This window comes from Colletes latitarsis, chromosome 2 (genome assembly GCF_051014445.1).
Source record: "Colletes latitarsis isolate SP2378_abdomen chromosome 2, iyColLati1, whole genome shotgun sequence".
In the NCBI taxonomy this organism is placed as follows: domain Eukaryota; kingdom Metazoa; phylum Arthropoda; class Insecta; order Hymenoptera; family Colletidae; genus Colletes; species Colletes latitarsis.
Genome location: NC_135135.1, coordinates 27,656,883 through 27,669,947, shown reverse-complemented (window position 1 = coordinate 27,669,947; position 13,065 = coordinate 27,656,883). Strand labels below are relative to the sequence as shown.

At 46.7% G+C, this 13,065-nt stretch overlaps 2 protein-coding genes across 13 annotated transcripts in view; one reads left to right on the top strand and one right to left on the bottom strand.

The window, feature by feature from the left end:
- Positions 1–13,065, top strand: part of LOC143345874 (peroxisomal leader peptide-processing protease-like) — a 43,358-nt gene that overhangs the window by 9,885 nt on the left and 20,408 nt on the right. The gene's annotated exons all lie outside the window — the stretch shown is intronic.
- Positions 1–13,065, bottom strand: part of Itp (ion transport peptide) — a 32,019-nt gene that overhangs the window by 6,210 nt on the left and 12,744 nt on the right. For 7 of the 9 annotated variants that reach the window (XR_013080358.1, XM_076773635.1, XM_076773655.1 and 4 more), the window contains exon 2: positions 338–873. Coding sequence is in view for 8 of the 9 variants with exons in the window: in XM_076773615.1 (XP_076629730.1) it covers positions 338–873 (536 nt within the window). In the remaining variant the exon portion in view is untranslated. Of the gene's footprint in view, positions 1–337; positions 874–9,749; positions 9,774–12,568; positions 12,593–13,065 lie in introns of those variants that run through there. The other 2 variants (XM_076773666.1, XM_076773677.1) reach the window with 2 other exon arrangements.

Sequence of the window (13,065 nt, the reverse complement as noted above, 5' to 3'; positions counted from 1 at the left end):
AAGCGTCCCCTCCTCGTAAATACGGAGAGTAGTTCGTGGCGTCGGAGTGGGGGGAAGCGGCCACGAGTGGCCAAAGTATTTGGCGGTGACTTTATCAGTGGCCGCCGTCACGGCTCCCTAAAGATCCTGTTCAGGTACTGAACAAACACATATGTATTTGAACACTGTTCTCGAGAGGTGGTCCACAACTCTGGAAGGTTATGGTACCCCAGTTAAATTTGGAAAATATTTATAAAATTTATCAGGGTAAAAGTCTTTCACCCGACACTTCTTTGCCTTTGTGATTGCAAAGTGCTTTGGTAGAGCTTATAGGGAAACGTGCATAGTGGATGGTTACCTGCACAGTTGATGCAGCTGAGGTTCTCGAAACAGGTTGTAACAATCCTCGCAGATACGATCCAGCCGGGCGAAGATGCTCTTGTCGTATATACCCTTACATTGGATATCGATAAAGGACCTTTTACCCAAAGGATGCCCGTTCAGGATTCCAGCGTCCGTCAGACCGATGCACGACGACACCAGCAACAGCGTCACGGACCAAGCCAACACGGAGACGAGTCTCGGGCAGGGTATCGATACCGACACGATGGATGACTCGCCGGACAGCGACGATAACCTCGAGCATGAGGTCTGCTGGACGCTCCAGGTGTACGGCGACGTCGACCACGCCGACGACGACGACGACAGGGCGGTGGACGCCGACGGGGACGTCGTCTTCGTCGTCAGCGTCGTTATTGGCTCGGACGTGGCCGTCGACGGCGACGTCGACGACAGCGACACGGTCGAGATGGACGACCGGGACGCCGAGAATGGCAACGATAACGACGAGGGAGACGACGATGGCGATCGAAGCCTCTGTTGTCGATGCATAGTCTGGAAAAATAAAGAGAAACAAACGTCTTAAAAACGGAAACCATCCGGACCAAGCGAAGAGGAAATTGACGCGCCATTTTTAAATATTTAACGTATCGTTCCTATTGATATATAAAATATCTCTTTAATAAGAAGAGTATGCCGTAATCCAATCGTCGCTATTGCTTTCGACAAATTGTTTTGGAAAACTTTCCGTCCAATATGCTTCTTCGCTAAAATAGGTCGGCTCTCCTTCGGGATCATTTTCTATCATTATCCGCATTATCCATTACAGCAGATGCAATCATGCGAAATAAGCTAACGATCCGTCTATTTCACTTCGCTGTAGAATCTCGACCGGAGACGGAAAGGTTGAAACTGCAGTAAAAGTGTACTTCACTGAACTTGTTTACAAATAATGTTATTGCCTTTTTTTGCAAGTAGTAAAATATTTATATTTTCCTGTTTGTTCTTATTGGTAATTTTACGCACTATACGGGGAAAATTATGAATATAAAATTGAAAGAGAATCTGTGTGTTTGTGATGTGCCTCTAACTATGGCTACTTTTGTCCAATCCGGATGAAATTTTGTTCGGTTGCCTGTCGTAATCTGTCGAAGCGCACAGGCTACTCGATTTTCGGAAATATCAACTACGAAGCAGGCCAGAAGCGTTCGAACGAGCGAAAGTTTTTCCATCGAAAAAAGAATCTACGTTCGTCAGCTGCATTTCCGCGATCGAACATATTTTAACATAATGCCAACGAAGAAACGAGGAAGTCAACGACGTAACATCGTGCAATAAAACATTACGATTTCTAAAAGAAGCCTTGAATAAATAACCGACACAATGATTCGGTATAAATAGCGAGGAATCTACCATAAACTACACAAATATGACTACCAAAAGACTCGAAATAAGATAAATAGAAGATTACATAAAAACTTCTCAATCACATGGAAGACTAGATTCGGAGAATTAAAACTTTACAGTGCAAAAGTTCGAATATTAATCGCAACAGACATTGCAAGAATTACTCGAAAAAGTCGTCTAACGAGCACCCAATTTCAACAAAATTTCCCCCTTTCTGTTGGGCTTCGTAAGTCGTGGATGGATCCCGAGAGTCCCGAAATCGTTAGCTCCGTGAGCGTAATAGCCGGGTTTTGGCAACTACCGCCGAGGACAGGGACAGACAACCGTGAAGATAACAACGACAACAACGACGACGAAGGAGGATGACGAGGAGGATCGGTGTACCCTGCGGTGCACGCACGGTGCTCCGGTCGAGGTACCGCGGACACACGAAGCGGTTCGAGAGGTAAAAGTAAAGATGTAAAGCGCTCCTAACCAGTCCCGCGGCAGTCGCTGTGAATGGACCACACGCAGGTAGGCCCCACCTGTAAACGTCCTGAACCGACAACTTCATTAAGCGGAGCCGAAGCGCAGAGCGGCACGGCACGGCACGGTACTGCATAGCAATGCAAGGTACGAGGGGGACCTTCTTATGCCGTGGCGATGCGGGGCAACGCGAGATTCTCGAACACACCACACGGAGGAGCTCTCCTCTCCTCACGGGTTCCCCTCTCTCTCTCTCTCTCGTCCTTTTTTATTCGTCTCATCGGCGGCACCTGCGCACGCTGAAGGAGAGCGTTTCGCCCAGTTCTCTTTTTTCGGAACATAATCACCGCTCCCGGGTGGGATCTTATTTTTAGCCACGGACCGATTCTCGGAACTCTCGGAACCGCTTCACTCTATATCGGACCCCCACCTGGTAATTGCCTGCGGCCCGATAATTTGCCTCTAAAGTCGCTCAGTGTCGATCGTTAAAGACCGTCCTACGGATTTCCAGGCCTCGAAGAGAGAGACTAGCCGACGGACTCGACTCTCCAAACGTCTCTTACCCTTCGATCGTCGATCATCGGCTGTCGATCCGCGGCCGCGCGACGATTAACGTCCCTCCTCGTCCGTGCCTCCTTAACCCTTCCCGTCGATTACCGGGCAACGCGCCACCCCTCTGCCCATCTTTCCTTCAACGCCACATCTTCCACTAATCCATCTCAAACGAATCAATTTTTTTTTCACTCAACCCCGGAAACTCCAACGGTTCCACTTATTTCTTTATCAAGATCACCCACTCGTCCATCAACACAATCACAGTGTATTTCTTTATAACAAAGAAATTGAAACGATAAATTCTTAAAGAAGTGTGTAGGACACTGGAACGCTTGCGAGAAAGAAAAGAGCGTAACCATCTGGCGGCGAGTACGGGAGTTATCGCCACAACTCTTAAAGAAACGTACAATGCAATGGAAATGTTTATTCGTTCCCATATAGACACGGTAAATTTGCAAAAATTCGGTCGAGTATATTTTTTACTATCCCCAGTGTTAAAGTCGTGTATTAAATTTTCGCGTTCAAGAAACGCAAGTGGCAGTAGCCACTTTTTATTTCGCTAAAAGATGCTTGGAGAAAGTGCCAAGAAAGTGGAGGCTACAGAGAAGGTTTAATTTTAAAAAGAAATTAGTAATTTAGGTTGCTGGTTCTTTTGATCGTGCAGTTTTCGCTGGCCCGAGTTAGGACAGTCGACGACCTATCCCCAGTCGGTGTTTTGTTAGGCGTAACAGCGCTAACAATGCTAATTTTTACTTCTTTTCACGAACTCTATCCCGCTGCTAACGCACTGTCAACCATTGCAATTATCTCGTATTCGTTCATCACACGCGTTTCAATACTAGATTTATATTATCGTCGAACGAAACCTTCCGAATTGTCCACGAAAATGAAGCTTTATTTTTAAACACTTGGAAATCTCAATTGTAGAACTTATTTTTTACAGTCTCAAAACTCCTATCTAGATTTATTTTCCTTAAGATCTAGTCTTGAGAATTAACTTGTTTTACCACGGTGGTCACCGGTGACCGACACTTTGAACTCACAACGTGTTACAATATTGTTTACAGTGGAAGGACCCCTAATACTTGTACAATCATAAATAACGCTACTTTAATTTAAAACATTGTAAAACAGCTAATTCACCACTGACAACAAATCAACAAGTGTTGAGGAAGACTCGAACAAATCTTGAAAATTAATTTTCTTGACTCCTTAGTGGAAAATCATATATGGGCGATCGATTCATATTGATATAAATACTAACAAAAATGTCGATTCGTCGAAGTAGCGATGGCGACTCGAACGGAAACTGCGCGCCGATACGTGGACATGGCCAACCATAACCAAATCGACTTACGTAAAGATCAGGCCACTCTCTTTTTCGTCGAGCAGGAAAAAGACACTGTACGCGTACGAGGCTCGTATTGATTCGCGCATAACTCGAGAGTCGTGTAAGAAAATACCTCGAAGGAAATGTCGAACCGCCACGAAAGTTCCCTGTATCTCTCTTAAAGAACTCGGGACTTAAAAAACGCAAATACTACTTCAAATCCTGAATTTACTAGTCAGACTCGTCGAGTCAGACCTTTACGTAACACTGCAATTTTCCTCTTTTATTGCCTGGCTATTTTTAAATATCAATCCGAACATTCCGGGAAAGGGATGTCTCTTTCATCCTCCGTTTTAAAATATGCATGCACTCCAAGTCCTGGTCTATAAAAGTTTGGACGATCCTAATCTAGACCTAACTTTGGTCTGCAATTATTCTACAAATCGACAACATATTTAACCTGATCGCGAGGGCGTTCAGAATCGTTAAACGAGAGGAAATCAATTGTTAAGAGTAAAATGAAACCTAAAATAAGAATCTTCGATCTAGAGTTGGATCTTGGATCCTATCGAAGAAAGAGCAATATTGTTGATGCTGCGAAGGTGATTAACGACGGAAAAGCTCGTCGAAGATCGAGGGGGTGATCGACGTAGACCCCGCGAGGGTGAAAAACGAAGGACAGCGGGCGGAGGACGAAGGGGTGAAGAAGCAGAAAGTGGAGAGTGGACAGTAGAGTGGAGCGGAGAGCCAGAGAGCAAAGTGAGTGTACGTAAACGAAGAAAAAGTCAATGGAGACCGGTTGCTCGACAGGTGAGGTCTTTCCTCAGCCAAGCTACGCACAGGTGTGCAATCTGCAAATCCCCTTTAGCAAAAAACCATACACTCTTCGGCACCGTTTCACGGTTCTGTCGCCCGATGCCCGTACGACTCGCGGAGCTCTCATACATACGTACGCGAGTCGATGGTTGCGCGTGACCAGATGCCAGTTTTTTATCCGTGCGCGATTCGCGTTTCCATGAAAACCATATGGTTAAAACGGATCTCTTCGTCGATTTTCGTCCCCCGGCTGCTCGACCTTTCAGAATCCAGAAACCTCGTTCCACGGAAACCGATGGAAAGAAACAAGAACGCCGGTCTGGGGCAAAATGACGACTAAAAGATTCGTCCCCAAAAAAAAAATGGCCGAAAGCGACCTCGAAGAACCCCCATTGCTTTGGATCGTGTCGAGGTTCAACGAGTTTAACAGTGGACGTTTCAGATCACAGGGAGAGTGGATCTGCAATTTAGATTCAAATTTCATTTCTAATAGATGCTAAATATAATAGTGTTGTATAATAATTCTTGATGGATTCCGTTGCAATCGTCCATCAAGAGTATTAATTTCCAACTAAAAATACTACGATGTCGATACCACAGCTATGGTGCGACTGTTCCCCCAGGGATGAAGAAAATTTGGTACAAATATTTTCAAAGAAACAAGGATCGTACAAACAGACGGGTCGAACCTCGTGCGACCGATACGGAGCGAAAAGTCGAAATTCTGTCGGTCCTGCGATTCGGACCACTCTGGCGACTCGTTTGTCTCTGTTTGCTTATCGAACGACCCTCGGGGTACGGCGAAATTACAAAAAGCATCGAACGTAATAATCGACGACGTAGAAAGAGAAGGAGCCGGGAGCAGAAGGAAGAGGAACGACGTCCAGACGAGTCGAGTCGAATCGAATCGAGTTCGGTCGACGGGGATAAGAGGAAGGAGCCACGAGGGCGAAACGGTCTATATCGTTAGATACATCGTTGGCTCTCCTCACCAGGTGGTCCTTTTCCTGTGCCGGATGACTCAATCGTGAGAAGGAGTTGCTCGACGAGCTCACGAGGGGCCCTCTCTCGCTAGGACCGCGTGCACTCTCGCGGCGCGCGGTCTCTCTCTCTCTCCGTGTGTTTGCGCGTGTTTGTAAGCGTTTGTCCGTCTCTCCCGCTACGTTGGTACGCCGCCGTACACACGCGACTCCGTGGCCGTCTTCCCGGCCTCTTCTCCCGCCGTGAGGACGTAGAGGGGGACTCTCGTGATATTCTTGCCGCGGCCACGGTGTGCGTGCCCGCACACCGAACCGACCTCGTCAAACGCCCCGGTTGTTCCGAATAGGATTCTCCTTTTTACCTGTACCGATCGTGCGTTCGCGCGTGACAAGGAGAACGGTACAGAGCCGGGGACAACCGGGGCGGCGGGGGTAGGCGGGCAGAAATAGACGGAGGTGGAAATCGGTGTTTAGAATCATCCTTGAGGGGCGGGGGTGGGGGCAGGAGGAAAAGAGAGGGGGAAAAAAGAGAAGAAAGGAGGGAGCCAGAAAAAAGGGAACCCGGGGGATCAAGCGACGTACGGAGAGTTCACGGTGAAGAAGAGAATGGAGGACGGGACACGGAACCCTCTAATTAGGCACTTGGCCGCCACCGATATTCTCCGGGCGCGTATGCAACATGTGCCTCGCGGTACGCGAGCTTATGCCGCCGCGGAGGGATAAAATGAAAAGGGACGAGCGGAACGACGGAGGGAGGGCAAGGAGGGGAGGGACGCGGGGGCAAAATGAAGACGAAGAAATAGGCGCTGAGTCGTTGGAGGCTCGAAAAAGGATGGGAGTCGTAAATCAAGCGACAACGAGGCGGCCGGGACCGAACGAGAGTCACTGATCTTTAAATCGATCTACGTGGCTCGCCTAAACGCACCTTCGGGGGCTTACCCCTTTTCCTGGAATCGCGTGGGAAACTGTCTCGGATCGAGGGTAAAACCAACGGGATTTATTTCGAGAGACGCGAATAACCCGCGGAGGCGCTCGATCGGGATCAGGATCAGGATCAGCGCCGTAGAGAAGAGAAAGGAATTCGTTTTGTGTTGCGGAGAAATACCTAAACAGAGGTCGAGGCTGGAAAGCGAACAGCAAGAAGACGAAAGGATATCGAAGAATCTATAGTCGGACAAGGTTCGAGAACTTTCTGGGTAGGCTCTCCCCGGGTACGTAGCTAGAGGTACTTTGAAAGTGCCGCGAAAGTGCTGGTTATCTGGTCACGATCGAAGATCAAAGTGGTGGGATAGGAAAAGGAGGGACAGAGAGAAGAGAGAAAAAGGGGAGGGCGAGGGTTGGCAGGGGGGACGAGGGGAGAGACGACGGGGTCGGGAGAAGCCGAGGAACTCGGAGGAGAAGGAGAGATAGGCGGGTTGAACGGACGACGGAGGATCGAGGCGTTCGGCGTCCTCGATCGCGGGATCTTGGAGCAAAACTAACGATCTCCCGCTCGCTTGTAAGATCAACACGACGATAATTTAATACACGAGATCACCACCCAGGTGTGCTCTGACGTGTACAGATGCTGTTTGTAACCTCGACGAGAAGGGAAAGGCTGAGTCGACAGAAGCGGGAGCCTGTATGCGATTCCAAATGCGAATCCGAGCTCTTCTTCTCCGCCTCCTCCTCCTCCTCCACCTCCACCTTCCTCCACGATCTACGTTTCTTACTTCTCGATCGCGGTTCCTTACCACCCCACCATCCTACATGCAAAAATTTCTATTACCAGCAGAGGACCGGAACTGCCTTCCATTTTCATCCAACGACTATGCAAGACCTAGCTAAGCAGGTGAAGAGATCGATAAACAAACAGCATCCAGAATTGTTGCTCCTACTCTACGAAGTCCCCATTACAAAAATCAGAATAGACCATAGTAAAAGACTACGAAAGACTCGACAAAGGAGGTGGAAAACTGACGAACAAACACCATCCAAAATGGTTGCTTCTACTCTACTAACAAGGAAACAGTCGTGGACATTGTTTTCGAAACGATAGCAGGTGTGAGTTATAGTATACACATAATATCACAAGACCCTAATATTAAAAATGAAAAACGAATTTTTAAAAAAAATCGATAGCAGGTGTGAGTAGTAGATGCCTAAATTTTTCGGCGGAAAAAAAAAATTTCGAATCGTTCTAAAAAAATTATTTTCAGTCGCGGGGATCAATTGCAATCATTATTGGTGAATAGACATACCCCCGAATTCCTACGCACTTTCGAGAAAAAAATTCTTTGCCGAAAATATATTATATGGCTCAGTGCCGAGTATATCGAATAGTAATCGAAATTTTATTTTCTTTGTATTAGAAATTTAAGGATCGAAATAAGCCACACTAGTAGAATCCACTCGTATCTATTTACAAATTATTCCTATTTATCAAAACGAACTACCTTGGACGTTTATTGCATCTCTAAACATAATTACTGAAACGTGTAACGATTCCATTGAGTCTTCAAGCCTAGTGAAATTGTTTGCTTCGAAGAGTTCAACAGACGTTTCCACACGTTTCGCGAGATACAAATTGAATACGTCAATGAATAGAAGAGATCACAATTACTGGAGTTCATTTCGAATCATTTATCTCTTTAGTCCGTGGAAACACGCGGATCGATCGTCGACTCAGTCTTCCTTTTTAAAGTGATTAATGGCCAATTCCGTGTTCCTTCTGTGCAGCGACTTATAAATTTCAATGCTGCAGATTCCTTCGCTACGCGTCTCTATTTAGAATTCGCTATTTCGCCACGGATCTTTCAAACGCCTGATCATTGTGGCTAATAAGCGCATTGATCGTCGCCGGCTAATAATTTATGCGATAACGCTGACTTTTTCCCGAGCTCGTTAAACTCGTTCAACTGCTCTGTTCCCTCTGTCATCCTAGATAACTGGCTTGATTAATTTATTTCCACGTGCGATCTTCATTTAATCGTTTACCGCATTCTTCGTTGCTTCTACGCTTCTCTACTTTATCGCCTCTATTTCTCGTACAATTGCACACATAGAAACTAACAGACTGACACAATAAATAAGATACATCGTAGACACAATTATGCTTAGTTTAGCTCTGCTTAAAATATTCAATATTACCATTGCTTTTCGAAACACCAAAGTCTCGAAATATTTATAAAACACCAAAAGCTTCTATAGATCCCGACGTAACGAAATGAAACAAAAATGGCGCTCGCCGGCTAGGCTACGAGGCTTGAGCGATAGCCTAATCGTCCGGTCTGATCCCTGCCACTCACTTATCCACGCCCAGGCCGCTACCTCGAGGATCTTATTAAACTTGTTGAACCATAAGTCCGTAGGAAAGAAACGCGAGCGTGTACCAACTACGATCGATTGCTTTCAACGACTAGCGAAACAAGACCCAACTAGAACTAAATCTACCCGGAAAATCGATTCGTCTCGAAACCTGTTGAACGATAATCGACACGATATCGAACGCTTTCGACGCTAAAATCGTGTCGTTCGTCTTCGTAGAAAATTGATTTTAAAATTAATTTACGAACACCGAAGATGGCGTAAAGGTAGCAGTCGTTTCTTCGTTGAAAAGTGTGTGTTTCGGGACCATCGTTCTTCGACTCACCGCTATCGATTATGGTCGTCGGTGATTTCCCCGCCACGCAACGAATCTTTCTGGGCGGTTCGATCGTAAAACGTTTCCGATCGCGAGGTGCGCGCGAACCTACGGCCGCGTTCGCATGAAAGTCGTCGTCGCCGAGCGAGACAACGCCGCGGCAAAAAGAGGGTACGTTCGTGGCGTCATTCGTTTCCGTGGAAACGTCGCGGATACGTCGAATCGCCCGACGGGATGAAAAAACTGAAATGCTTACGATGGCGATTCGTCGGTTACTCGAAGAGAGGCTACATAAATAGAAGAGCTCAGTGACGTCAATCGTTCGCGTTAATTACGTAAGAACAGTCCTATTAACCTACGCCGACGGCGAGCCGACGATTAAGAGTTAAGCAATTCCGATAAACTTCCCTGGATTATCGATCGTTTCCTATCGCGTGCGATCGGATTTCCGGGGGGCTCCTCGACGCAACCGGATCTCTGCAATTCGAACTGCCGGTGCGGACGGGGCGAATTTTATTACCCGACGACTAAAAACCGAAAATTTTTACTTCGGAAAACTCCCGTTCGAACGAAAATACGTTTCGTCGTACGCGAGAACGAGTCCGTTGCACGATTCCGAGGGCTAATTCGATCGAGCAGAGGGCGATTACCATCGCCGCGCGACACGCTTTTGTTCGTTTGCCGCGTGTATCGCACGAGCACAGAACAACTGATGCAATTGGACAAGTCGAGCTTAACGTCGACTGACCTTGAACCATTTATAAGAATAGAATTTGAAAGATCGGCAAATCGGCCGACGTCGTTCGCACTCGTGATCGATAAATTCGTGCCTTTCGTTGCGAAACACCAGGCTTCCTATGTCGTCCCGTTGGCCGGTCGCCTAACGTATGCTTTCTTTCAGGGCTAGGTCGGGCTCGTCGAACTTTTCCCCGCTCGAATATTCGTCGAACGCGGCGAGCGGCAAAAATGGACGCGCGCGACTGGCATTTCAACGCGCGGAAACATCCCTGAGAACGAAGAAACATTTCCATTATATTTCTTTGAGAATTTATCGTTTCAATTTCTTTGGTCCTGACAAATACACCTCCCCGTACTCGCCACCAGAGGGCTCCGGGCTCTTGTCTCTCTCGCAAGCGTTCGATCTATCTTCCGTTCCTATATATCTATAGTATAGATTTCTTTAAGAATATATCGATTCGATCTCTTTGGTACAAATAACTTAATAAATGTAATTAACGCGGAGGTGTTCGGTCCCGAAGAGACGCGAGAGCAGGAAAATTTCACGGAACTCGAGAGAGACAATCGACGAAACTTATTTCCATGGAATTCGCCGAACAGATGAGGTTTCTCATGACGAGCTCGTGTCCAAGGCGAGCCAAGCACAGCTGCGTCCGTATGCAACTTCGTATGTAACGCACGTAGTCGACGCGCGGGTATTTGCAAAGGAATGTTCAACAGGTGTGTCGTTCGGATTGAGCTTTATACGCGCGAACACGCCTTTTCTTTCGCCCTCTTTCTCCCTCGTGTCTCCGTTTTCCTATCGTCGAATCTTTTGTGCCGATTACGGCGCGAGAGTGCGTCGACGAGCATCGCGACGCGCCTCGAAGGGGACAAACACTCCTGATGGAGCTCTCGAGGACGCTCGAGACTCATATTTTCGATTTTCATTTACTCGAAAAATATATTTTAGTATGCTATAATTACCGGTATTTCTTTAACCATGCTATGAATTCCCTATGAGGTTACTAAGATTGTAAATAATTGAAACATCCGGATCGTAAATCTGACGTTAATGGCTGGATGTTTTTATTGAAACCCATTATGTCGATATGATTTTTCCTTCAGCTAGAATATATATTCGTATCACTATATTAATCGAATTCAACGTAAATGGCTAACAAACGATATTTATGAGTTCTGTAAGGTTAAGTTTGGAATCTAGTATTAACCTAGTAAACCTAGTGTTAAAGATTGGAGGACCCTGAAAACTGTAATGTAACGAAAACACTACCAGTAAATGTATTTACGGATGTCGAATATCAATTTTTAGCGGTATTTTCGGTTATGCTAGGAACGGGTGATTTGAATGAAATTGTGGCGCGCACATCGCGAGAGCGATGGACGATTTTCAGTGTGCGCGTCGATCGTGTAAGAATACGCGTCGTTCGTGGCTAGAAAGAGAGGGACTACTGTTTCTCCAGACCTTGCCCGGCGTTAGTGGCCGGCGTGTCTCTTTTCTCGGTATGCTCGGAATGGTTCTCCAGGCTCGGGAGGTTAAGAGGAAGCCGGCGAGGGGAGAATCACACGATTTATTTACGCGATCCGGCTGGTCAGGCCGCCCGGTTAGACTCGAGAAGTGCAAGACCGTACATTGCTATCTCGCATATGTAGGACAAAGCCTGCTCTGTGGTGGTCGGTGCTTCTATCGCGGTTCTGGTCATCGTTTCGTCGTTACGTTCTAAGCCCCCCTCCCCCTCTCTTCGTCTCTCGGTAATTCCATCGTCGTTCGGCTGACGTTCGCCGTTTCATCGTCCGGCCGATCCTATCGACGTTTCGTCGTTACGAAAATAGACGTCGCGAGAGAGAGCAATGGCGACCGTAAACGGAAACGACGACGTCGCGAACCGATGGTAAAACCTTAAACGTCGAAACCGTGAAAACGTTTCGACGAAGGCAACGGTACCACCCGAAGCAATGGCGGACACGAACGCGGGCAGCAAACGTCCGGAGACAGTGAAACGGGAGCAGGAGCAAAAGCAGAAACAAACGCAACGAACACAGAAAACAAGAACAAGAGAAAAGCAGCCACCGCTGCCAGCAACGTCGCGATTGGACATTAGCTTCGAACAGTGTAGTGGGGCAAAGCAAGCGTTCCGGCAGGGCAGACAGCTTGGCGTCCTATGGTTCGCATTACGACGAGCTGCGTAGCCTTTCTCCGTCTTTCGCTTCTCTCGTTTCGCTTCACCGCATTGTGCGACTTGCTGCGCGTTTTCGCTCTACGTATGCTGTTGCTCCGTTCCGATAACCGAACACGATTCTCTCCGATTCGTTCCCATCTTTGTCGTCGCCACTCACCCTTCCTTTCTCCGCTACCGACCGATTTTCCAACCATTTTTAACGCCTCGACCGCCGGGCGGCCATCTTTTCTCGCCCAGATGTTAATCTAACGTTATCGGAAAATATCCCTATTGCATCGATGCAAATATCGGTCTATTTACTCGACCAAAATTCTTAGTTACATTATCGGGATAATTCTTAAACTTTTGCGATACAATGGGGAGCCAAAAGTAAGTCCCTGGTGGGTTTCTTCTTTTATCAGCCACTTTTTATTGTCGGAGATTTTAACCTTTGCAGGTTATATTCGTGCAGGATACTCTAACGCAACGTGTCCTTGTTCTCATGCTGTTTAACAGTGAAAAAGGATCTGTATAAAATTATACAGAGTATTGTAATAAATCGATATTCTTTGTAAGTATATTTTAGGTGTAATATAATTGTCTTTTACTGTAAAATCTCGATTTAAGATAAATATATGTTTCAATTTCTAGGAGGAATAAAAACTAGCTGATAAA